Source organism: Ailuropoda melanoleuca, chromosome 2 (genome assembly GCF_002007445.2).
Source record: "Ailuropoda melanoleuca isolate Jingjing chromosome 2, ASM200744v2, whole genome shotgun sequence".
NCBI classification, from domain to species: Eukaryota; Metazoa; Chordata; class Mammalia; order Carnivora; family Ursidae; genus Ailuropoda; species Ailuropoda melanoleuca.
In genome coordinates this window covers 76,456,748-76,479,082 of record NC_048219.1, presented here as the reverse complement: position 1 = coordinate 76,479,082, position 22,335 = coordinate 76,456,748, and the positions used below count along the sequence as shown (strand labels likewise).

The 22,335-nt window shown below is 52.1% G+C and overlaps 2 protein-coding genes and 1 long non-coding RNA gene across 6 annotated transcripts; 2 read left to right on the top strand and 1 right to left on the bottom strand.

The window, feature by feature from the left end:
- The first annotated feature begins 1,286 nt into the window (after positions 1–1,286).
- MYBPHL (myosin binding protein H like) lies at positions 1,287–13,661 on the top strand. The gene is given in 8 exon segments (XM_019799632.2): positions 1,287–1,751; positions 9,471–9,559; positions 10,122–10,317; positions 10,549–10,688; positions 10,828–10,987; positions 11,081–11,217; positions 12,237–12,423; positions 13,283–13,661. Coding segments are annotated over 8 exon segments (1,065 nt in total). The 5' UTR covers positions 1,287–1,606; the 3' UTR covers positions 13,294–13,661.
- Positions 1,763–18,173, bottom strand: LOC117801025. Of its 2 annotated transcripts, XR_004623346.1 has the most exons (4): positions 17,159–18,173; positions 16,953–17,065; positions 8,675–8,779; positions 1,763–8,558 (listed from the first exon to the last, which is right to left on the bottom strand). It is a non-coding gene; the product is annotated as an uncharacterized LOC117801025 (long non-coding RNA). The 2 variants fall into 2 exon arrangements; XR_004623345.1 differs by lacking the exon at positions 8,675–8,779 and having other exon boundaries at positions 17,159–18,166.
- Positions 18,174–18,192: 19 nt separating this feature from the next.
- PSRC1 (proline and serine rich coiled-coil 1) lies at positions 18,193–22,335 on the top strand. Of its 3 annotated transcripts, none has more exons than XM_034654032.1 (8): positions 18,193–18,424; positions 18,904–18,961; positions 19,053–19,110; positions 19,575–20,016; positions 20,367–20,481; positions 20,573–20,821; positions 21,114–21,207; positions 21,654–22,335. In XM_034654032.1, the coding sequence occupies exons 1-8, from the start codon at positions 18,392–18,394 to the stop codon at positions 21,655–21,657; spliced, it is 1,053 nt and encodes a 350-aa protein (XP_034509923.1). In that variant the 5' UTR covers positions 18,193–18,391; the 3' UTR covers positions 21,658–22,335. The 3 variants fall into 3 exon arrangements, with proteins under 3 accessions (XP_034509923.1, XP_011223267.1, XP_011223268.1); XM_011224965.3 differs by having other exon boundaries at positions 18,386–18,523; positions 21,654–22,334; XM_011224966.3 differs by lacking the exon at positions 18,193–18,424 and adding an exon at positions 18,560–18,668.

The window sequence follows — 22,335 nt, the reverse complement described above, 5'->3', positions numbered from 1 at the left end:
CTCTGTACTCATAAGGGCTCTGGCTGGTCAGGCAAGAGAAACCAGCAGAGGCCTTCACGCTAGCCCTGATGCACACGAGTGCGGCCTCAGAGGTCAAGATTGTAGCGCCCTCCTCAGCCATCCCAGCTCCTGGTAAACAGGTTCCTGGGCTGGAAGCACATCTACAGGCTGTCCTGGCCCTCAGCCCCACTACAAGTTGCAAAAAGGAGCTTCCACACCCCATATCAGCACATGCTCCTGGGATCCTATCAACTCTGCCCCAAACTGAGGGCTAAAGGGGGAAAATGAGTGTACAGAGCCCGTTCATTCAACACACTCTTGTTTTTCCATAAAAGAAAAGGGTGGTGGGGAGGAGGAGGGAGTATGTGGGAACTCTGTACTTTCCATTCAACGTTACTGGGAACATAAAGCTGCTCTAAAAAGGAACGTCTCCACACACACACACACGGGAGGGGATGCTGGTTTCTGGAGCTAGTAAAGTGAGGGTACGATAGGAACCATTTAGATGCAGTGTACAGGACGTGAGGAATGATGGTTTGGTAACTCTAGACCTCATGCAGGACCTTTAGTATGTAACTAACACGGTGGTCTGGCCAATTATTCCACTTTTATCATTTTCTCCTCCACACGGTGATGGCATCATCATCCCTGGTCTCAGAGCCCAGGGCCCCGAGGTTCAGAGTAAGTGATTGGCTCAGGGTCACCTAGCTCACGAGCGAGTAGCACAGCCAGAAGTCACAAACGTCCTACGGCCTCATGCCCCTGGCTCCCCTCCACCGCGGCCGCCTCTCGCTTTGCTGGTGCTTTATCTCAGAGGCAAGTGAGCTCTCTGAGGGCCACATGCCGGCCTGACTTAAAAATAGCTCGCATTTACAGAGCACTTCGTCAGCTACATTCTGCTAAGCACTTTACGCAGATTAGCTCTTGTAATCCCCACGACAACCCTATGGTCATTAGCCTCTCCGTTTTACAGGTGAGGAAACAGACCCGAGAGAGACAGTGATGTGTGGCAAGTCACACATGCTAGTTGGTGATGGAGCCAAAAGTGAGTCCAGGTAGTCCGGCTGCGGAGCGCCGACTCTACCTGCCACCACCACCAGGGGGTTAGGCAGAGGGGATGGGGACGGACCCCGAAAAGGGCGAGTTGGCACAACTTTACAACTCCCCGACTATGGAGCAGAGAGAGAAGGAGCCGTTAAGGTTGTGCTGGTGAGGGGCGCCTGGGTGGCACAGCGGTTAAGCATCTGCCTTCGGCTCAGGGCGTGATCCGGCGTTATGGGANCCCGGGGCCCCATTGTGGGATCTGTGCACGCGGTCAGGGGAGCTGTTCGAAGCTCCAGCCCTCCCCTCCCTCCCCAGTGCTGTGCGAGGGCTGTCACCTCAGTCCTCCTGCGGCTATTCTGGGCTGCTGTCTGATCTCCCTCTCTTTCCCAGTCCCTGCTTCAGCCCTTCTGCTGAGAGGAGCCGGGTGGGAGAAGGCCAGGCCAGTTACGTAAGCCTGTGGCTGGGACCCCGGGCGGCCAGGCTGGAGAGCAGGTGCTTAGCCCCTCCCTCACCACCAACAGTGAAAATCTCCCGCTGGAGCCCAGCCTGGGGGTGGCCCAGCATGGAGGCAGCCATGGCTCTGGAGGTGGCCTTGGGATCCACACTGAAGGTGAAAGAAATGAGCCCAGCCGATGCTGAAGGACCCCCAGCTTCATCTCAACAAGAGTCCGGCAGCCCCATTCCCCAGCTCCTGTCCCCAATAGAAGGTGATCCACGGGATTGGGAAGGGTGGGGGACTGGGTGGTAGGAGTTGGGGAGGCCTCCCTGACACCCGGCTGCACGTCCTTAGGTTTGTGCACAGGCGAATGACTTCATGGGCTTGGTACCGAGGATGGAGGAGCAGTAGTGGGGGCCCCCACCCCTTTCCTTGGTGGATTCGTATTTGCTGCTCAAGTGTCTCTGCTGGGTTTGTGCTTTTTAGCGGAGAAGTCAGTGAACGGTGTTTGTGGCACTTTATAGTGACTAAAAATGATCCGTTTCTATTTACACCTGTAGTAAAATGTCTGTCCCAGGGACTGAGGGCCTGATATACTAATACCAGCTAGGAGGGAATGAGGGGTGAGATGGTGGCCGTCTGGATGGATTGGAAGGGGGAAATGAAAAGCTTCTAGCAACCGAGAGGCTGGGTGGTGAAGAAACAGTGCATGACACTCTGCCCCTCGCTCAGCAGTGCCGTGGGTCCAGGACCAACCCTAACCCTCCAACTGGCTCCCAGGGAAAACCCCGGCCACTCAGGGTCTGAGCTCCACGGAAGCAGAGCCCATCGAGGAGAAGCACTGGCCTCCCTTCCGCAGTGTTCTCTGTGAGCCTCTAAGCAAGAGGCCCTTTTGAGCTAGGAGGTGGTGGGCGGCCCTTCCAGTCCCAGTGTCCCTGCCAGCAGCCCAGCCGCCCACTCCCCAGCTGCCCCTGGCGGAGGCCTCTGCAGCTAACAGCTTTGTGAGCTCTGTGAGCTCAGTGATGTTCACTTGGGGTGTCGCCCACTGTGCCTGGCTTGGCCGGCCAGAGATGGAAGCCAGAAGCCGGGCTTTTCCCTTCTCCTGCACGGTAACCGGCAGAAGGAACCACAGGCGCCTCACACATTTAAGACAGTTACCTGCAAAAAGTCCCTGCTTTTGGCCCCCCGACATCTTGAGTGTAGGGGATGCAAAGACCGCAAACAAGAAGTTCCTGGAAACCCAGGGTAGGGAAAGGTAGAAGACGACGTGATCTAGACTCCGCCCAGGGCCACCTCTGGCAGCTCTGTGCCCTTGGACGAGCCAAGCAACTGCTCAGTTTCCTCTCTGTAAAATGGTAATTAATCATATCTACCTAGTAGGGTGGTTGAAAGGATTGTTGAGAGGATCCAAAGTGCCTTGGAAGAGGCCAAACTAAGATGTGAATAGATAATAAGCTATTTCCAAGTCAGGAGCAAAGACTGAGAGTTCTACCTATAAATGGGGTTGGGTAGGGAAAGCTGGCTGCCCCTTCTCATCCTCATGGGAGATGCTGGGTTTTCGGGAGCTGTCTGAATGCCGCAGGCAGAAAGCCAGCTGAGTTTGCTCCCTTGAAAAGAAAGTCGGGGTAGCAGAAGTTATTGTGAGCACATTCGACTGGGATGGTCTTGAGGTAGAAAACCAGTTTCTTCCCCAAAACGTCCAGGGAATAAGCCACAGAGTGAGAATGAGAGCCAGGACTGCTGACTCCCGACTTGGCTGGTCTCTCTAAGACCCTGGGGGAGGGCATCCCAACTCACCCACGCTCCTCCCTCTGGCTGTGAGTAGGTGCTGTGGGCCATGGGCTCCTGACAGCCGCTGGCCAGCCACGGGGAGTGCAGGCAGCCTCAAGAGCCGCAGGCCTCAGGGCCACCAGCATCGGCAGCTCAACTCGTTAGCATCCCAAGTCAGTGATAGTCAGTGGTGCTTGTGATACTTGGCAAAGTATGTTTGATTCTGTTATCTGCTTAGAGAAGACATGAGTTCAAGTCCTAGCTCTGTCCTGTGACCCTAGGCAAGTCAGTGCCCATCTCTGGGCTTCCATTTTCTCATCTGTAAATTGAAGGATAACCTTTTAATGGCTATGGACCCATAGGAAAGTCTGTGACATCTATAAAATCTTATCCCAGGAAAAACACTCAAAAAAAAGTTCAGGGAGCTCAGAGAACCCCTGAAGTCCACTCACAGGTCCTTCAGAATGCCATGGACCTGGCCTAGATGGTCCCTCAGTTCCTGTGAGTTCCAAGGCCTTTTTCTTCCTCTACCTTATGGGGAGCGCTGCAGGACCCAGAGGGGCCCTGCGGTGAGCATGTGTGTACATGGGAAACAGAGTAGGCACCAGAGGCAGAAATTCATCTGCAACACCAAAATAAACTGCAACTGGCCAACGCTGAGCTTTCAGTCAAGAAAGCCTTCTCTCTAGCTAAATCAGCAGCAGTAGGCAGCCCGCATCGGGAAACAATTTCTGTCCACACGCCGCACTACTCAGAGGCACTGGGACCCAGAGCAGCCTTGGGTGGGGAGGCCTCCAGCCTGCATGGAGAAGAGGGACCCTGAGACCCAGAGGAAGGGCCCATCTGCTGATTTCAGAGTAACTGCATCTCCTTGTGAAGCAAACTGTTCTGTGTCTTCCAGGCTTGGGAAGCTGGAGCCCATGCCTGGGAGCAACCTTCCTTCATTTCTTCCTTTTTCCTTCCTCCTACTTTCCTATCCCCTTTATTCCTTCTACAAATATTTCTTTTATGCCTATTATGCGCCAGGCATTGCTACAGAAATAAAACAGGCAAAAATAACTCCCCTTGTGGAGGTTCCATTCTAGTGTAAGGAGATAGACAATATATAAATTGTAATAAAAAAATAAGATATATAATATGTCAGAAATGTGCCAAAAAATGAAGCAGAGGAGGACAGAAAGTGCTGGGGGTGGGAAACATGTTTGCTGTTTTAAACAGGATATTCAGTGACGGTCTCGTTAATAAGGTGCTATTTGAGATGCAACTTAAAGGAGATGAGAGAAAAATGCATGCAGATACTTGAGGGGAATGTTTTCCATGCAGAGAGAACAGTCAGTGCAAAGGTCCTGACGCAGGAGTGGGCCCTATGGATTGGGGCCACTGTGCCTCTAGCAGCTTGAGGGAGAGAATGGTAGGTTTGGGGGCAGAGAGGAAGACATTTTGAAGAGCGGTTCGACTCTGAGACCGATGGGCAACCTGGCCAAGGTTTTAAGTGAGAACTGACATGATCAGGCATAGGTTTTAAGGCTTTTTCTGACTGCTGAGTTAAGAATAGGCTATAGGAAGGCCTGAGACACTAGCAAGGTCATCCACTGAACATGAGGATGAGGGAGAGGGTATGGAGGTTTTAGACGCGGAAGGTGTGCAGTTGTCACCTAGGAGAATAGGAGGCTGAGGGGGCCTAGGAAGTCTGGAAGAACTGCCAGGGGGCCATGGGGAGTCAGTGGTCACTGTTAGTGGCCATCAGCTTACAGTCAGCCTCGCTGTATTTTCCCCAGTATGCAGACGTGGGCACTGAGTGGCTGGAAAGCATTTAACTGAGGCTGGCCATGTCAGGGAGAGCGCAGTGGACGACCAGAGGATTAAGGGATCTGAGTGGGTACATAAGGGAGTGTACCTACCGGACTGTAAGTTGGGTGGGAAAGAGAGTGGTAACCTACAGAGTGACAGGGAGTGCAGGGGTGGGAAGGCGTGGATCAGAGGTCTCCACGGTGCCACAGGATTGCTGGTGCTGGGGAAGCAGAGCTGGAGAACAGAACTCTAGGGGCAGAGACTGTGCTCATCAGGGAATGCCCGTCGATGTAACAAACAGGCCTCAGAATTGAAGGCTCAAAAACAATAGATGTTTATTTCTATTAAAAAGTTTCTCTATTTCTATTAAAAATAGTTCTCCATGCAATAATTCCAGGCCCCAGGCCTCTTCCCTCTTGTAGCTCTGCCACAAATCTCAGACAAGTGTTGCCTGTTTCTATATCCTTCAGTTTCTTTCTGACCTGAGTCTCACAGACTTCAAGAAGCTGAAGTTCTTCACAAGGTGCTTTGGAGGTCACCTAAGACACTCCTCCAGACAAGTTTCTTTTTATTTTTTTAAGATTATTTATTTTTGAGAGAGAGAGAGCGTGCACAAGCAGGGAGAGGAAGGAGAAGCAGACTCCCCACTGAGCAGGGAGCCTGAAGCGGAACTCGATTCCAGGACCCTGGGATCATGACCTGAGCCGCAGGCAGACGCTTAACTGACTGAGCCACTCAGCCCCCTCCAGACAAGTTTCTGATAAGGCCAAGGTCACATCCTGTCTCAAAGCCATAGCTTGTTTTGTGCATTTGCACTTTTTAGGGAGCCATTCACTCACACAGGCACATGCATGCACACACACACATATGCTCCCAGTCTCACACACTTACCCACATCCATGCACACACTGTCGCACACCTGCCCACACTCTTTATCTCACACATAGGTGCACGCGTGCACACACACACACCTTTCATTCTTTCAATGTGTCTGTCTTGTTCCTTCACGCTCCAGGCCAGAAGTGAACTACATGAACTACATGGCCCTTAAGAAATTGCTGGAGGAAAATCTTTAATGGTGTGAAGGGAAATATTGATAGAATATGAACACTTATTTCCCATGAGCACAGAATAAGGAAATGGGCATAAACGTCAATAGGATGAAATTAGGGTAGAATTAAGAGGAATTTTCTAATCCAGAGGAGTCAAGATCTTTGGCCTTTAAGTAGTAGTCTCCTTCTCTGCTAATTTTCAAGAAAGAATTAGACAGCATTCTGTCTGAGAAAGACAGTGCTCACAGCAGCACAGCTCAGAAGCCAATGTCTCTCAAAGGACTCTTCAAAATGCCTTTTCCCCAAGACTCTATGAATGAAAGAAAACCACGCTGTAGCTGTCCCAAACCTGATCTCAGAAAACCCAGGCTGTACCATAGGGCTCAGTCTTTGGTTCACATCCGTCCTGGCATCTGAGGAGCAGAAAGACCTTGGGCATCAGGGAAGAGCCACATTTCCCCAAGGTCAGTACAATTAACACCTCTCTTGACCACAGATGTGTGAAAAGAGGTGTCCCAAATGAGGCCTCTGATGAACATTCTTAGCGAAGGGGCGGACTGCGCGCTTGCTGGGCACGTGGGAGGGCCTGGGCGGAGCCGGGAAAGAGCATTCTGCTGCCCGGGCACCCGCAGCTGCCAAGCGCTCTCCTGCCACCTCCCGCCCCTTGTCAGCTGCTTTGGCCTCAAGCCCATCCTCTTTCCCCACACTGGGGTCTGGGAGCCTTCGAGAGCAGAATCCTCACCTGCTAATCCTCAAACTCACAACATTACGATACCGTAAGTTTGCCCCCTGGCAGTTCATCATCTTGTCAGGGAAGCCCACGTACAAGCAAAGAACTGGCAGGGGAGCCCCCCAAGGAGGAAGAGACTGCCATCTAGCTGTCAGCCCTCTTCCTCTGTCTCTCTGCCTCCGCTCTGGATCTCAGGGCCATTCTGCTCATCCTCCTAATGCCAACATCTTCATTTATGTTCCACATAAACCTATTTCTTTACTCATTCTCTTCAGTTCAGGTGAAACAATGTACATCTTCCAAGGTAGTTGTCCAAGCAACACAAGAAACACTAAGTGAGCACAAAGATACGAGTCAACTTGCACCCATCTATAGAAAAGCCCATTTCCCCGCCCCCCCCCACCCCCGGAGTTCCGAGCAGGGCTCAGACAGCGCATCTTCCAGGCGCGATGACCTGGGCTCCTTTCCTCACCCCGACCTGTCCAATTCTTGAGGGTAGCCCTCTGCCTTCCCTTCTCTGCCTCCTTCTCCTAAGGGCGAGATCACCGTCAGGGCCCTGACTGTGGTGCCCAGGCCCCAGTGGACAGTGGAGGGCCCGGAAGCGGGCAGATACGCCGAGCTCAGAGAACGGGTCCTTCAGGCGTACGCTTCTAGATGGGGAGGCAGCCTAACTTCACAAGTCTGTTTCTCCCCCAGAGCCCTTTCCCTCCTGTCTTCCTGTTCCGGGTGCTCATCCAGGTCCTTCTGCGTCGAGCGGGCGGAGCAGGGGACAGCAGAGCCGGCTTCTCTCCAGCAAGTGTGAAGGGCTATTTCCCCACCCAGCAGTGGCGAACCAAGCCCAACAAGATGAGGTTTGACCTCCTTTTCAATCGTCGCCCTCTTTTTTCAGAAAACCCTTAAGTCATATCCGCTTGTTCTCAGCTCCTTGGTTGCTCGCCAAGACGGCCACAGGAGAGGAACACATCACACAAACACTTCTTCTGTTTTTCATGCCCCACCCCCTTCCAAACCGCCAAAGTCGAACAGAGGGCAAGCAGAGCAGTGTCGTTCAGCTGCCTGGGGCTCGGCCGCTGCGCTGTTCTTACCGAGGCGTCGGGCCCTGAGCAGTCCGGGGCAGGACAGCCGCTCAGCGCTGAGGCCCTGTGCCATTTAGCTCCTGCTCTTGCCAGGAGCCGGGGTGAGGTGCCATCCAAGACTGTGCCGCCCAGGGGGAAGCGTAAGCCACACCGTGAAAAAGGAAGCTAGATCAACACAGTGGACAGTGTGCGCTGAGTAGCCGTGTTTATAGACATTTACAAAGGCAAAAAGAAATCTCGAGACGGTGATGGGACAGACCGTGGGAGGGAAGTTCCTGGTCTCTAAACAGTGGGCTACAAATTGAGGTGTAGGAAGAACATAGTGGAAACTCTATTCACTTTATTTTAAATTTCACCATTCAAAAGTTTGCAATGTATAATGTACATATTTAAACAGTCCAACTAATAAGTAAACACACATACGCTGCAATAGAATGCTCAGGAACGTATTTGCAGGGAAATGTTAATCAGAAAGTTTGGAATCCTCTGTCAGACCGCTGTGCTGTTTGCCATAGCTGAATTAAGTACAGTTTTGACAACTGCTCGAATGAATTGTGGGGAGAGGCCAGGGAGTTGGTGAGACCTGAGGCGGTATCACAGTCCACTTGAGACAACAGCAGCAGGGGACCACCTCTGCCCGAGGAGAGGAGAGCGGAGCCCTAGAAAGCAGGAAAATGGTGTAGCCTCAGCCGGGCTCCCAAGGGAACCCAGGTGGGATGTTGGCCCTTTCTCAGCCAAGGCAGCCCGAGGGTCCCTGAGCGGAGAGAGGTCACACCTGGTCAGCCTCCACACCTTACACTCAGCACTTTCCTGAGCATCTCCTGCCTCCATCCTGGAAGCCAAGGGACAGGAGCAAATCCCTCTTCTCACTGGAACACACCTGGGAGATCAAGGAGTAGTGAGCAGTGGACTTAGTCTTTCCCAGATTCTGTTCGTACAAAGTGATCCTCCATGAACTGGAAGAGCCCTGTGCGGGCGCCCGAGTGGGGCAGTGTGCAGAGGAAGGGCCTCAGGTGCCAGCTCCCTGCGCAGTGACATTAGTGCTGCCCTAGTGGGTCCAGAGTGTGACTCTGCCCGCAGAGTGGAAAGCTTTCTCCTCAAGTTTGGCATCAAGCTGGGAAGCAGGGCTGACACTTGGAGGTCAAGACTAACATTGAAAGTGGCTTTGATAAAAGGTGTGTGGTTAAGCACAAATGTAGGAAAGGTGTACAGAGACCAACCACACAGGCTAGACGAGTCTGAGCACAAACAGAAAAAAGAAATCTCAGTTGATGAAAAGTCAGTAGTTGAGAGTTACAAATTAAAAGAAGCAAGCATCAGGCTCACACTCCAGTGCTTTCTGCCAAGACTTGAATGCTCTCAAGGGGATCTTTCAGCCGATCACTCTTTCCTAAACCCCAGCGAGCTGATGGGAAAAATCTTTCCATTCCCTAGGAGAGGGTGGATTTGCTGAGCACCTGGGTCATCTGCCCATGGGGTAAAGCCAGATGCGGTGTCCACTTCCTCTGAGTTCTGCCCCTCCCACCACAGGAGGCTCGCCACCCACTGTTCTCTTTCCTTCCATCACTCAGAGCACCCCAAGATCTGGCTACCACGGACCCTGAGGCAGACCTATATCTGCAAGGTTGGAGACACTGTGAACCTACAAATCCCATTCCAGGTGATCGTGCTGGCCCCACGCTGGGTCCATGTTGGGTCCACGCTGGGACCAGGCCAGGGTTTTGATTTGGAAACAGATACTAAGAGTCTTGCTGGCACTGGGGCAGTCATCCTGGCCTGGAATGAAGGGGGCCATGTCACCAGAAGTCTGAGGCAGAATGACCCTTCCATCTTCACTCCTGAGATGGAGTTTGGGTTGTGTCCCATGTGACGAGCTGAGGCTAACCTATGTCCTTCGGTCAGCAGAGGTCTGGGAGCTCTCGTTTTGGAGGGCTCTTGGGAGTTTAGGCAGCTATTGTTGCCCCCAGCTGCCTCAGGTGACCAGAACTCTCAGAGGGTGGGAAACTCAAAGCCAAACCCCTTCATTCCCCCATGATCCTCAGGCTGTTGATGAAAGATGCAAGTCCCCTGGGACGGTCCACCAAATTCTAACTCCAGGCATTTGCAGTTCAAGTCAAGTCACCATGTGGGCCTCGGGTGGCTCTGAAACACCCCCCCCACTGCAGCAGGGGGGGGGTCACGAGGCATCTCAGGGTTACTCACAGCCTATTCCCATTTCTTAGGGCAAACCCAAACCTCGAGCCACCTGGAAACATGATGGCTGTGCCTTGGATGCCAGCCGTGTGAGTGTGTGGAATGGGGAGCAGGACTCCATCCTCTTCATCTGAGAAGCCCAACGTGCTGACTCGGGTCGCTACCAGCTCAGTGTGCAGCTGGGAGAGCTGGAAGCCACTGCCACCATTGACATCCTGGTGATTGGTACAGTGTGGGGAGTGGGAGAGAGGTGGTCCTCAGGGGCTCCCTCTCCGGGCTAAAGAGGAGCCATCACAGAGAGCTGGGGAAGCCGGGGTGACTCCCCACAGCAAGGGTAGGGCACGATGGTGGGTGAGAGGAGGCGCAGTTGAGCAGAGAAGGGGAAAGGCACTCCCAAAGTGATTTCCATACATATGTGAGTTGTCCCATGCCCACTGCCATGACTGGCCCTTTCAGAGAGGCCAGGTCCTCCGCAGAGTATCAAGTTGGTGGACGTTTGGGGCTCTAGTGCTACTCTGGAGTGGACACCTCCCCAAGACACAGGCAACGCGGCACTCCTGGGATACACCGTGCAGAAGGCTGACACAAAATCTGGGGTGAGGCCCAGCTGGGAGGGAGTGGGGAGACAGGAATAACGCATTCTGGAATGGGGCTCTGGTAACTCCGTGCAGTGGGCTGAGGTGGAGTGAGTTCACAGAACATGGGTCTCATTCACATCTTCTTGGGACCCCAAAGCTGTGGTTCACGGTGCTGAAGCGTTATCACCGCACCAGCTTCACGGTCTCCAACCTCATCGTGGGCAACTCCTACGCATTTCGAGTCTTTGCTGAGAACCAGTGTGGGCTCAGTGAGACTGCTCCCATCACTGCTGACCTTGCCCACATCCAGAAAGCAGGTAGGGCCCGGGAGCTGGGAAGAGTTGAGGCTGAAGTGTTGAAGAGGGGTGGGGATCTCGGGCACTACATCATTGGCCCTTTGGTCCACTCAGCGACTGTTTGCAAGACCGAGGGGTTTGCGCAGCGAGATTTCTCTGAAGCCCCAAAGTTCACCCAGCCTTTGGCAGACTGCACCACGGTCACTGGCTATGACACCCAGCTCTTCTGCTGCGTCCGCGCCTCTCCCAAGGTGAGCGGAGTTCCGCGGGCTGGCCGCACTGCGCTGCTCCCTGCTCCTGCCCTAACCCCCACTGTGTGGAAGTGCATTCTAACCACACCGTTGTTCCCATCACCACCACTTGCCCCTCCCACAGCAGGTGAGGTGGGTTATGCACAGTCAGGACACGCAGAGTCCAAGGCAGGCTGATGTGCAGGATGTTTCCAGTTTCCTTTTTCGCATCTGTTCCTTGTGTATGAAGATGTCACATACTGATCCTCTGGCAGTTGGGCATGAGCTTCAAGTTGTCCCTCCAGCAGAGGTGATGGAGTCTCCCTGGTTTCCCCTTAGTCACCCGCTATGCCTCACCTGTTCCGAGCCATCTGCGTGCCAGCTGTCTAGAGTTGAGGCCACAACCCTGAGCAAGTCTATTTCCAATCTAGTCACTGTACTTCTGTACACTATACCATATACAAGATCACTAACGACTTTACCAAGTTCCTTTCGCATAGAAGTCCTGGGCCAGACCCCATGGAGATAACATCTCAGAAAGAGAATGTCAATAAGCTCACTCTAGAAACTACTTTCTAACCAGAGGGGACAACAGTGAGTCCCAAGGCAACAATGGGAACAGAATATGAATGATTCAAATTCAACAATGTATATACAAAAAAGAGGCAATACTTAGGATCCATGAAGGAGCTGCTTGCACAAAATGGGACAGAAAGTCCTACCTTTTTTCTAGTCTGGAATACTTGATGAACAAGGCAAGGTTTCAGGTGCTCTCTTAAACCAACAGAAGGAGCTTAGGAGGCTTCTGAGGGTACTGGAAAGGGAACCCCTCCCCACATGTAAGGAATGGGGAGCTTTCTAGAAGACCATTATCTCTTCTCGATCCCGTACCACCTGTTCTTAAGGCACCCTACTCCTCCGGCTTCTCTGGCCAGTGTGTCCCCAAGCCTTGCAGGCGAAGAGTCCGGGATTGAGCACAGAAAGAACAACTGGTTCTCACCACTCCCGTGCTGCCCCCCCTCCCCGTCTTTATCTTGCAGCCAAAGATCATCTGGCTGAAGAACAAGATGGAAATCCAAGGCAACCCCAAGTATAGAGCTCTCAGTTACCTGGGAATCTGCTCTTTAGAAATCCGCAAGCCTGGTCCCTTTGACAGGGGCATCTACACCTGCAAGGCGGTTAACCCCCTGCGGGAGGCGTCTGTAAACTGTCGGGTGGATGTGAAAGGTAAGGGCAGAACTCATCCCCTCTCTCCACAGGGGGACAATTCAGGGGCGGAGCCACAAGCCTGCAGGGAACAGGGCTTAGCTGGCTCCCCCTGCAGGTGCTCTTGGCACTGTCATCATCAGGATGGATTTGAAGAGCCGTGTTTATTACCCAGTATCTTATTCCTCTCCAAAATAACTCTGTAATACAGAATGGCTAGTTCCATTCTGCAAAGGAGAAACCTGAAGCGCAGGGCGATGATCGCTTTACCCAAGAGTCCCAGCACTGCTTAAGGGACGAGTCGGCACTGTATTGGAAAGAGCCCAAGCCCCCTGGCCTTCACTCAGATCATTTGTCTTGAAACTGCAGTCTTTGACTCAGTCCAGGAAAGCTACAGCTGTCTGTTAGGCTTTTAAACAAACCAGAGCACTTGCCCTTCTGGTTTGTTAAAAGGGAGAATTGCACATCCTCTCTACCTCTTTTAAAGTATTCATTCATCCATGCATTCCCGTCACCTTGTTTGGATCTCTGCCATTGCATGTAGCGTATTGTTGCATAGCGCCTATTTACCGATCTGCTTCTCCATTAAACCAAGAGCACTGTGAGGGCGGGGACAGTCTGACGTGCCTTTGTCCACACCTCCCCCCACCACCGGCACCAAGCCCAGTTTCTGACACAGTGGGCACTCTCTAAGTGTGCACAGCATGAATCAGGAATGAACAGGCCGTCACATGCCCTATTATTTCCCCTGCGGAGACTCCTAATTAGCACCATGGACTCTGGAAAGACCCGAGAAGTATATCCCTTCCCAGTGCTCCACAAGAAAGCTTCCCAGAGATTTCTGAGATGTTAACTCTGAGCAATGTCTGAATTCTTGCAGCTCCTCATTGAGGCTCCCCGAGAGGATTAGTGCAACTCTGACAAAGGTAAGGAAAGAGGGCCCAGGGTTCTGAATGGAGTAAGTCATGTTTATGGCTAGTGTTGAGTCTGGGACAGATACGTATTCCTGGGCCTTTCAACCATGCAGTCACTGGTGACTACTTTCCTTTTAACCCCTTTTTTTGGTAAGCTCCTACTCTCATCTCCGTGGAAGTAGTTTATCATAGATGGTACTACTTTTGTCACATCCTCTATCTATCTGTACTCAAGTTGATGATGGGTATTAAACCTAATGGTCTTCTGAAAAGGAGTGACAGCATCTACCTAACTTTAAGCAAGTTCTGTGGGAGGGAGGCGGGCAGGTGCTATAAGAAAAGGCATCAAGGGAACAATCAGGAATGGAGGATGGATGGGGGTCACCACCAGTAAGTGGCGGCAGCATGGAGAGACAGGAAGCTGCTCCTGTCCACTCTTCTACCTCAGTATCAGGAGCACGGTGAGAAACAGATTAGTTTGCTTGTCTTTTACTTTGAAGTTTATGGATTCCTTCCCTTCTGAGAGAAGAAACCACCATTATCGTCGTGTCAATAATAATCGAACACGTGAGTATGTGGTCCCAAGCAGCACATTACTGACAAAGGGCAACTCAGATCATCATTTAAAATGGGATAGCTCCTTCAGGTGCTAAATCACTCACGGTAGAAATGCTATGTATGAACTGATAAGTGGAGTGAAAAAGCAGCTCGTGGGAGAATTAAGGAGAACTGGTTCCCAATGTCTCCTTGGACTTGCAGTTCCTGACTGATGAAAATTGAGGACGAATACCACCCTAGAAGCCATTAGAGTCCATCATTGATATAGACCAAATAAAAACCCTCAGGGATGCATTAAAAGCACAGACTTCTCAGGAGCGCTCTCTCTGCCAGTTGGCTTGCAGACAGTTCTCTGGCCACCCCTCAGTTCCTTCTCCGGGTTAATGTTACATTGGGGTTAGCCTTGTGGGTAGGACTTGCTCTGCTACCTCTCTCTCAGCCGGCACGCAGCAACAAAGCAGGGTAAGTAGAAAGGTGACAGCACAGGACCCAGGGCCGTGAGGAGGATAGCCTCAGCATCCTGGATGTGCGCGGGTCGTTTGCTGTCACAGCCACAACATACCCTTTCTTTTCTGTGCCTCCAGGAAGCCTGACTGTGGCGAGACTGTGTTCTTAAGCAGCTCCAGGGCAGCGTCTGGTTTGGACTAATCTAAATAAATGTGTGGATCTTCTGCCTAAGTATCCATCTGTTTGAGCCTTTCTCTATGGGAAAAACATTTAGAAAGTTGGAATTCTTTAGCCAGACTGTATGGAATCTGCAGACCCTCAGACCCCTCTTTCTCCTCATACCCACATTCTCTTCCACAGAGGTTTCTAACACTGTCCTTTTGTCTAGAGTCTATGACAGAGCTGAATTCAACTCTTTCCAGTGCCTGGTGCTGAAAGAGATGCTAAACATGACTTGCTCTCTTCCTCTCTGCGCTTTCCAGTGTAAGTTGGAAAACAGGATGCACATCCATCACAGAGACGCAGACAGCAGAACACAAACACATGTACATAGCTAATTAAAGACAGAGCACTAAGACTTGAGGGCTGGGAGATACTAAAGAAATTGGAGCAGTCTCATTAAGCCCTGGGGAAAGAATAAAGGTGAGGTGCCCTTGTCTGCATGTTTGTTTTCATTCTTATAACAAGATATTAAAGGCATTCTGTGATGGAATCTGCAAAAGATAGCAACAATTCCTCCCATCCTAGCTAGGGTGGGCATGGCGCTCTTCCCACCAAGAGCTGGAGTCTGTTTCCCCTCCCCTTGAACCTTGGCTGACCATGTGACCTGCTTTAACCAAAAGAATATAGTGGAGGTGATGTGTCAGTCTGGGCCTAGACCTCAAGAAGTCTTGTAGTTTCTGCTTTTGCTTCTGGAAGTCAGCTCCCATGTAAAGAAGCTCAGGACAGATTACTGAATTATGAGAGGCCACATGCAGGACCACCAAGCATCCCAGCTGACAGCCCGCACCGCAACCCTAGATATGTGTGGCCACCTGAGACCCTTCAGCCCTCGTCAAGCCCAATCTACACCCTGTGGAGCAGAGACAGGTGGTCCTTGCACAAGCCTGCCCAAATTGTAAAATCATGAGACGAATGGTTGCTGTTGTTTCAAGCCATGAAATATGGGGTGGTCTGTTACACAGTAATATGTAACTGAAACAGCCTTCTCTGCATCTGATACTGAATGTCAGGCTTTATCTCTTTTAATCCTCATTTTTCAAAGAGGCAACTGAAGTTTATGCTCCAAGTCATGCAGCTGGTAGTCGCAGAGCTAGGATTTGAACCAGGTCTGTCTGACTTCAAGCCTTGCCTCTTTCCTCTCCTCTCTTTCACCCAGTGACCCTCACTGTAGTGGGTCTGGGTTGGGATCATGGGTTTAAGAAAGAAAAGATTTCTAGGAGGCAGGAAATCTTAGGCAAGGCTTTGAAGGGGGTGTGTTTTGGCTGAGAAGAGTGAGAAGGGCTTTTCTGTTCACACCAAAGGTCTATTTTCAGTTGAGGCAAAGTGTCTATTCCAGCCTTTCTTGACTGGAGCACTATGAGAATTAAGCCCCAGTGCCCCCCAAGGCATCCATTGTATGTCATAAATTAACTTCCATGCATTCAGAACGTTACTAGTTACGTAGCATCTTGGGAAAATTGAGAAAGTAGCCACATAAATTATGTGTAGGGTTAATGCCCTTGCTGAGAATGCTGAGTTGGGGAGAGAGGGGGCCCAGAGTCCAGAGCCAGCTAGTCATGTATGCAATGGCCAAGAGGCCTCCCTCCAGCTGAAGCAGGGCCTAGGTCAGGAAGGAGTGGAATACTCCCAGCTATGATGCCCTAAGGATCAGTTAGACCTCTGGCCTCAGCCCACAGCCCCATGCCACTGCTGTCTGCTGAAGTACTCAAGGGTCATCCCTTACAGTTCATATATTCTGAACCTTCATGGTGAAGGAATAAAATCTTCACACTGAACAAGACTTCCAGTCACAGTTAATCTTTCCACATTCAGGAAGGACTGCCCTGGAACCCTTAGTTTTATCATTTATGCATTCACCGCTATGGAGTTCCTTCTGAACTAAGGCCTACCACGTGCGGGGGGGGAGGGGTGTTCTCTTTGTTAACTCATTTATTCACTATTCATCCAAAATCTTAAACATCCGTTCATATATATCATTTTGGGATTGAGTTAACATTGGCAAACAATTCCCAGAGTAGTGGCCTTAGGCTAAGAACTCCTGTGCCTGAAATCTCTATTTCCTGATTTTGTTATTTTGATGGAGGAGAAAGTAGTTCGCTTGCTTTTTTTCTGGTACTGCAACAGCTTTCAAAATCGTAATTTGGTGACAGGAATTTTTTTTTAAGATTTTACTTATTTGAGAGAGAGAGACTGAGAGAGCATGAGCGAGGGGAGAGGCAGAGGGAGGGGGAGAAGCAGCCTCCCTGCTGAGCAGGAAACCCAACTCGGAGCTCCGACCCAGGACCCTGAGATCATGACCTGAGCCGAACCGACGGAGCCACCCAGGCGCCCCTGCTGACAGGACATTGAAGAGGAGTTTCCTTAGGAGAAACTCACTGCCAATTTGCCACAACTGCCTCCGCCACTCACCTGAGGTTGGGTGAAGAAGCAGGTGCACGGCTTCCCCGCTCAGGCGGCTCCTAGGCAAAGCAGGAACGCAGTTCACGCGCAGCTTCTCTCCCTCCGCTCCCCTTTGCCACCACCTGCCCGGAGAGAGGGAAGCTACTGGCTCCCGCCTCCCGCCTCCCGCCTCCCCAGAGCCTGAATCCTACCAGCAACCGCAGGGCCACGCTCACCAGCAAGCCTCCGGAAAACCAGGCAATCCTCTTCGCTCGGCTCTCCTGCACGCAAGCCTGCAAGGTCCGGGCCTCCCCACTCCCCACCCTGCCCCTCAGCACCCCACTAAATCCCAAACCCCTCTGCCGGCTGCGGCATTTATGACAGGGGCATTTGTTGCTCGCGCCTGCAAACCCCACCACCTCAACCTCACAGCTAAAGACTAGGAAGGAAACCCCCGAAAGCCCGTAAGTAGCCAAAGTAATGGTCATGAACTCTGGAGACTAAAGCTCTCCAGCCATTCTTCTCATTTTGGGGGGAACATTTTGAAGAAGCCCTGGTAACGGGTGGCCCAGCCTAATCACAGGCAACCCCTGGGAAAGAACAAAAAGGAAATCCCTAATAATAAGCATAATCTCTAATAATAAGCATTTTACAAACACAGCTTTTAGTGTAGCGGTAGCCAGTCACAAACACGCTCAAAAGCCCCCGAGGCCCGCGGCAGAAAACTCGAGACCGGTAGTTCCCCCGACCGCGGGACGTGACTCCTGACCGCAGAACGGGACTGAAGGTCAGAATCCTCGCCCCGCGGGGAAGCCAGGGCTCCAATATACCCACGCCCGCCTGCCTCGTGACGGAGGAGTCTCGGTTGAATTGGACCCAAACCTCCCTGTCCGAAAAGCCTGTTGTGGTGGTGGGTTTTGTTTTGTTTTGTTTTGTTTTGTTTTGTTTTGTTTTGTTTTACACCTGGGCTACCTCGGGTTCCGAATGTTCTCGCTTAAAAAGACGAAGGAAGGTGTGCTTCTTAGAGAAACTCCATATACCTAAAACATAAATACCCAGGTGCTCCCGCAACTTGAAAAAATCACAACTGAGGAGATGTGGCAAACGCGGTGCTTGCAAACGGAGTGAGCCTCTGCAAACGAATTTCCTCAAGCACGGCATTAGTCTTAGGGCGGGCGCGCGCAGGCCCGGCCGGTGAGCCCAGGCTCCGCCCAGCGGGAGGAGGGGGCGGAGAAAGGCGGGGGGCGGCGCTCGCCGGGCGCGAAACCTACATTCATTGGCCAGATCCATCGCGCCCCGCCACAAGGCCCCGACTACTCCCGGAGGGAGGTCTCCTGGGCGCGCGCGCGCTCGCGGCCTCCTCGCTTCAGCTCTCCGGATGGAGTCTTTCTTAGAGCTGCTCTCCACAGGGCCCCCACCTGCAGACTTCCGCCCGGCTGCCTGTCACCGCCCCGCCCTCGAGGGCAGGGATGCTGGGATCCGCCAATCACGGGGCGCCTACGGTAGGAGTGGGTGGAGCCTGAGAGATTCGAAAGGAGCCCCACCCCCTCGGGGCTGATTCCCGGGACTAAGTGGTGGGAGACAAGCACCTTCTGCGAGCGGTGAGGCGGGACGGAAAATAAAAACAGAGGGTGGGCTGGAGGTGTGGTGTGGGTGTGATGCCGTGGGAGTGGAAAGGTGATTTGGGGAGAGGAAGAACCGGAGGATGGTGGCGGGGAAGAAGATAGAGCGTGCAGACCGCCGCCGGTGAGGAGAGACCAGTTCGTAGGGGGGGCGGTAGGGCAACCTGAGGAGGGGGAATGGTGCGCTCTCCGCACCTTCCGCGGAGGAAACAGGGCTGAGTTACCGGGGCAGGTGCCACTCCTGGGACCCTTGCTTTACCTCCAGCGTGATCCCCACCCCCTGGCTTGCACCCCGAGTCTGTCTAGCTGGGAGCCTTGGGCAGGATGGAGACCTGAAGAAAGGGATATTTTCTCTCCAGCTCAGGTCTAAGCTGACTCGTGCTCCTGCCGGCTGGAACATGGAAGAGTTGGAGGAAGGTAAGGAAAGTAAGAAGGGAAGAATGAGGTGCTGCGATTGAGAGCCGTGTTAGCGACCTGAGGCTGGCATTCATTCCCTCCTCCCCTACAGATGTAAAGTTTATAGTGGATGAGACCTTGGACTTTGGAGGGCTGTCACCATGCGACAGGTACCATCCTCCTTAACCTACTTGCTTTCCTCCAACAATCCCTCTTTGTCTCTAACTCCTTAGTGCTGAATTATTGGCCCTGGGGTCTGGGTGGGTAATGTTGCAAGGTTGGGTGCCCTGCGGCTGTTGGGGGACTTGTTGACACAGCCGCAATGACACTACTGGGGGAAGGGAAAACGGATAAGCTGGAATGAGACTTCAGGATGTTAAGAAGAAGGGTAAGTGGATTTGCTGCATCTTCATCCTGGCATCATTTCCAATGTCGATAAGGGCTAAAGGCCTGTTAGACCTCATAGAGCCAGGCGTCTCATCATCTAGAGGCCACATCACACAGTCAGCAAGGCCATCAGGGTTTGGGGTTGAATCCCTGGCTCTGTTTGTGTGTGGGGGAGGGCTGGTCTCCTTTGCACAGTCTCCTGCTCTCTTCTGTGTGGGCATGGTGCCTGGTTTGTTTTCTGTCTCAGTCGTGAGGAGGAAGACATAGCAGTGTTGGTGACTCCAGAGAAACCCCTCCGGAGAGGACTTTCCAATCGAAGTGACCCAAATGCAGTGGCCCCAGCCCCCCAGGGGGTGAGGCTCAGCTTAGGCCCCCTTAGTCCAGAGAAGCTGGAAGAGATTCTCCACGAGGCCAACCGGCTGGCGGCCCAGCTGGAGCAGTGTGCCCTGCAGGAGCAGGAAAGCACAGGCGAGGGCCTGGGGCCTCGCAAGGTGAAGCCCAGCCCTCGGCGGGAGACCTTTGTGCTAAAGGACAGTCCCGTCCGAGACCTGCTGCCCACTGTGAGTTCTTTGACTCGGAGTACCCCCTCGCCAAGCAGCCTGACACCCCGACTCCGGAGCACCGATAAGAAGGGGTCAGTCAGGGCTCTTCGGGCAACATCTGGAAAGAGGCCCTCCAGTGTGAAGAGGGTAAGTTTGGAGGGTCTGGGTTGGTTGTGTGCCCTCAGACACAGTGTGTGACTTGGTACAGCCATAGAGTGGTTTCCTTGTTGGTAAAATGGGTTAGTAAAATTCTACCTCAGAATTATTGTAATTAAACAAAATACCATAAGCAAAGCACTTACCACGGTATCTGCACATACCTCGGTAGTGTCTGTAACAAGCTCACGATAAATGGTATAGGTGACGATGACGTTGGGAGCTAACGTCTGCCCTTCCCTACTGGAATGTAGGCAACTCTCCACCTCTATTTCTCAAACAGCCAGCAGAACAGATTCTTTTTCCATTCTAGTTCTATTTTTTCTCTCTTTGTATTTCAGGAGTCACCCACTTGCAATCTGTTCCCTGCCTCCAAAAGCCCAGCATCTTCTCCTCTTGCCCGATCCACTCCTCCAATCCGGGGCAAAGCTGGGCCCAGTGGGAGAACAGCAGCAAGTGAGAAGGCTTGGGTAGCAAAGCTGTGGGTGAATGGGAGGGGGGAAGGATGTGGAGCTGAGCCTCTAATTCTTCTACTCCTTTCCACCAGGCCCACCTACCCCTGTCAGACCAGTCTTGGCCCCACAGCTTTCTACCAGCAACTCTCAGCGCCTCTCTCGGCCACAGGGAGCAGCTGCTAAGCCTTCCAGTCGACTGCCTGTTCCCTCGGCCATCCCCAGGCCTGCCAGCCGAATGCCACTCACCAGCCGGAGTGTACCACCCAGCAAAGGTGCCCTACCTCCAACTTCTCTGCCAGCTCGGAAAGGACTTCCACGACCAAGCGCTGCAGGGCACAGAGGTGAGGAAGAGTGGACGTAACAGTCAGAAATCAGGAGGAAGAATGCTTACTCTTGCCCAGCTTGAATGCACCCTCCCAGTGCTGGGACCAGTGACCACTTCTTCCATCTTCATTACCACTCAATTTGAAGATGGGAAGGCCTAAGTAAAAGAGAGGATGTGGGCCCGGGGAAAGAGTTTGAACAATGGTTTTCAAATACCCTATGTTTTTTACCTTGGGTGGGAAGAAGCTCACTCTGAGAAGGCCACGTGAACTCTTTGCTAACTCATTTCTTTTGTCAACCCCCATCAAGTTCCCATTTCCCAGCAACCAAATCTTCCTATCCCTGGTGCCACTCGCAGCAGTCTGCAGCCGCCCAAGAGAGTTGCAGTCCCAGGACCTACCAGGTATGATTGTTTGAGAGGCTGTCTCTTTCCTGTCATCTGGGCTTCCAAACTGTTATGCACACCAGCCCTGAGTCTTGTGTAGCAAGATGGGGATGAGGTGGGGGGCCTGGAGAGACAGGGAGTCTCTTTTCTTCCTTCCCTGAGAAACTTGATCTCAGCTGGGTGATAGATGGGCTTGAGGAAGAGGGACAATTTATTTTTATTTTTTTTTTTTAAAGATTTTATTGATTTATTTGACAGAGATAGAGACAGTCAGTGAGAGAGGGAACACAAGCAGGGGGAGTGGGAGAGGAAGAAGCAGGCTCCCAGCAGAGGAGCCTGACGTGGGGCTCGATCCCAGAACGCCGGGGATCACGCCCTGAGCCGAAGGCAGACGCTTAACCGCTGTGCCACCCAGGCGCCCCAAGAGGGACAATTTAAAGCAGTTCTTCCTTCTGACTCTTTAGGTAAAGAGATCAGGACAGCAAACAAGAATTCAGTAGCAAACCACTACAGTCACTGCCTGGACTCACCTCTCCTCAGCCTCCCAAGCCCTCTCATGGAAGATAGGCCCTGACTCTAGCAGATTCTGGCCCAGGAGCAGGAGAAAGAGATGCCACCAGGGCTGGTGCCCCAGGAATAAAAAGCTGGGAGATGGGGTGGATTAGGGTTGAGCTGGAGGGGAATCAAACCCTGTGAGTTGAAAGAGGATTAGGGAAAAGAGGTCACCTTCTGACAGGGAAATTAACAAGCAGAAAATGAGAAAAACCAGAGAGTAGTTTGTCCTCATCCACCCCCACTCTTGTGTTCAGTCCCAGAGAGTTTGATCTTCTTCCCAGGCATTGGTCCACTGGACATTTACATGTGAATGCCTCTGTAGCTAACCTCCTTGCTCTCTGAGGAGCAGGCCTGAAGCACATCCTCTGCTGGATGCAGGCCTGTTTGGAGAGGCAGAGGCAGGCACCTGGTCTCCAGAACTTGTTTCCTGTGAATTCTGTAACTCTTAAGAGGCCAGTTGATGATAAGCTTACGTTGGTCTGCATTTTTCTAAAATAAAATGAATGTATTTTTCTAATCTCTGTATATGTGAAAGTAAATTCTCCAATTTCAAACAAATTTGTAGTAAACTCCTGTGTTATTCCAATGAGG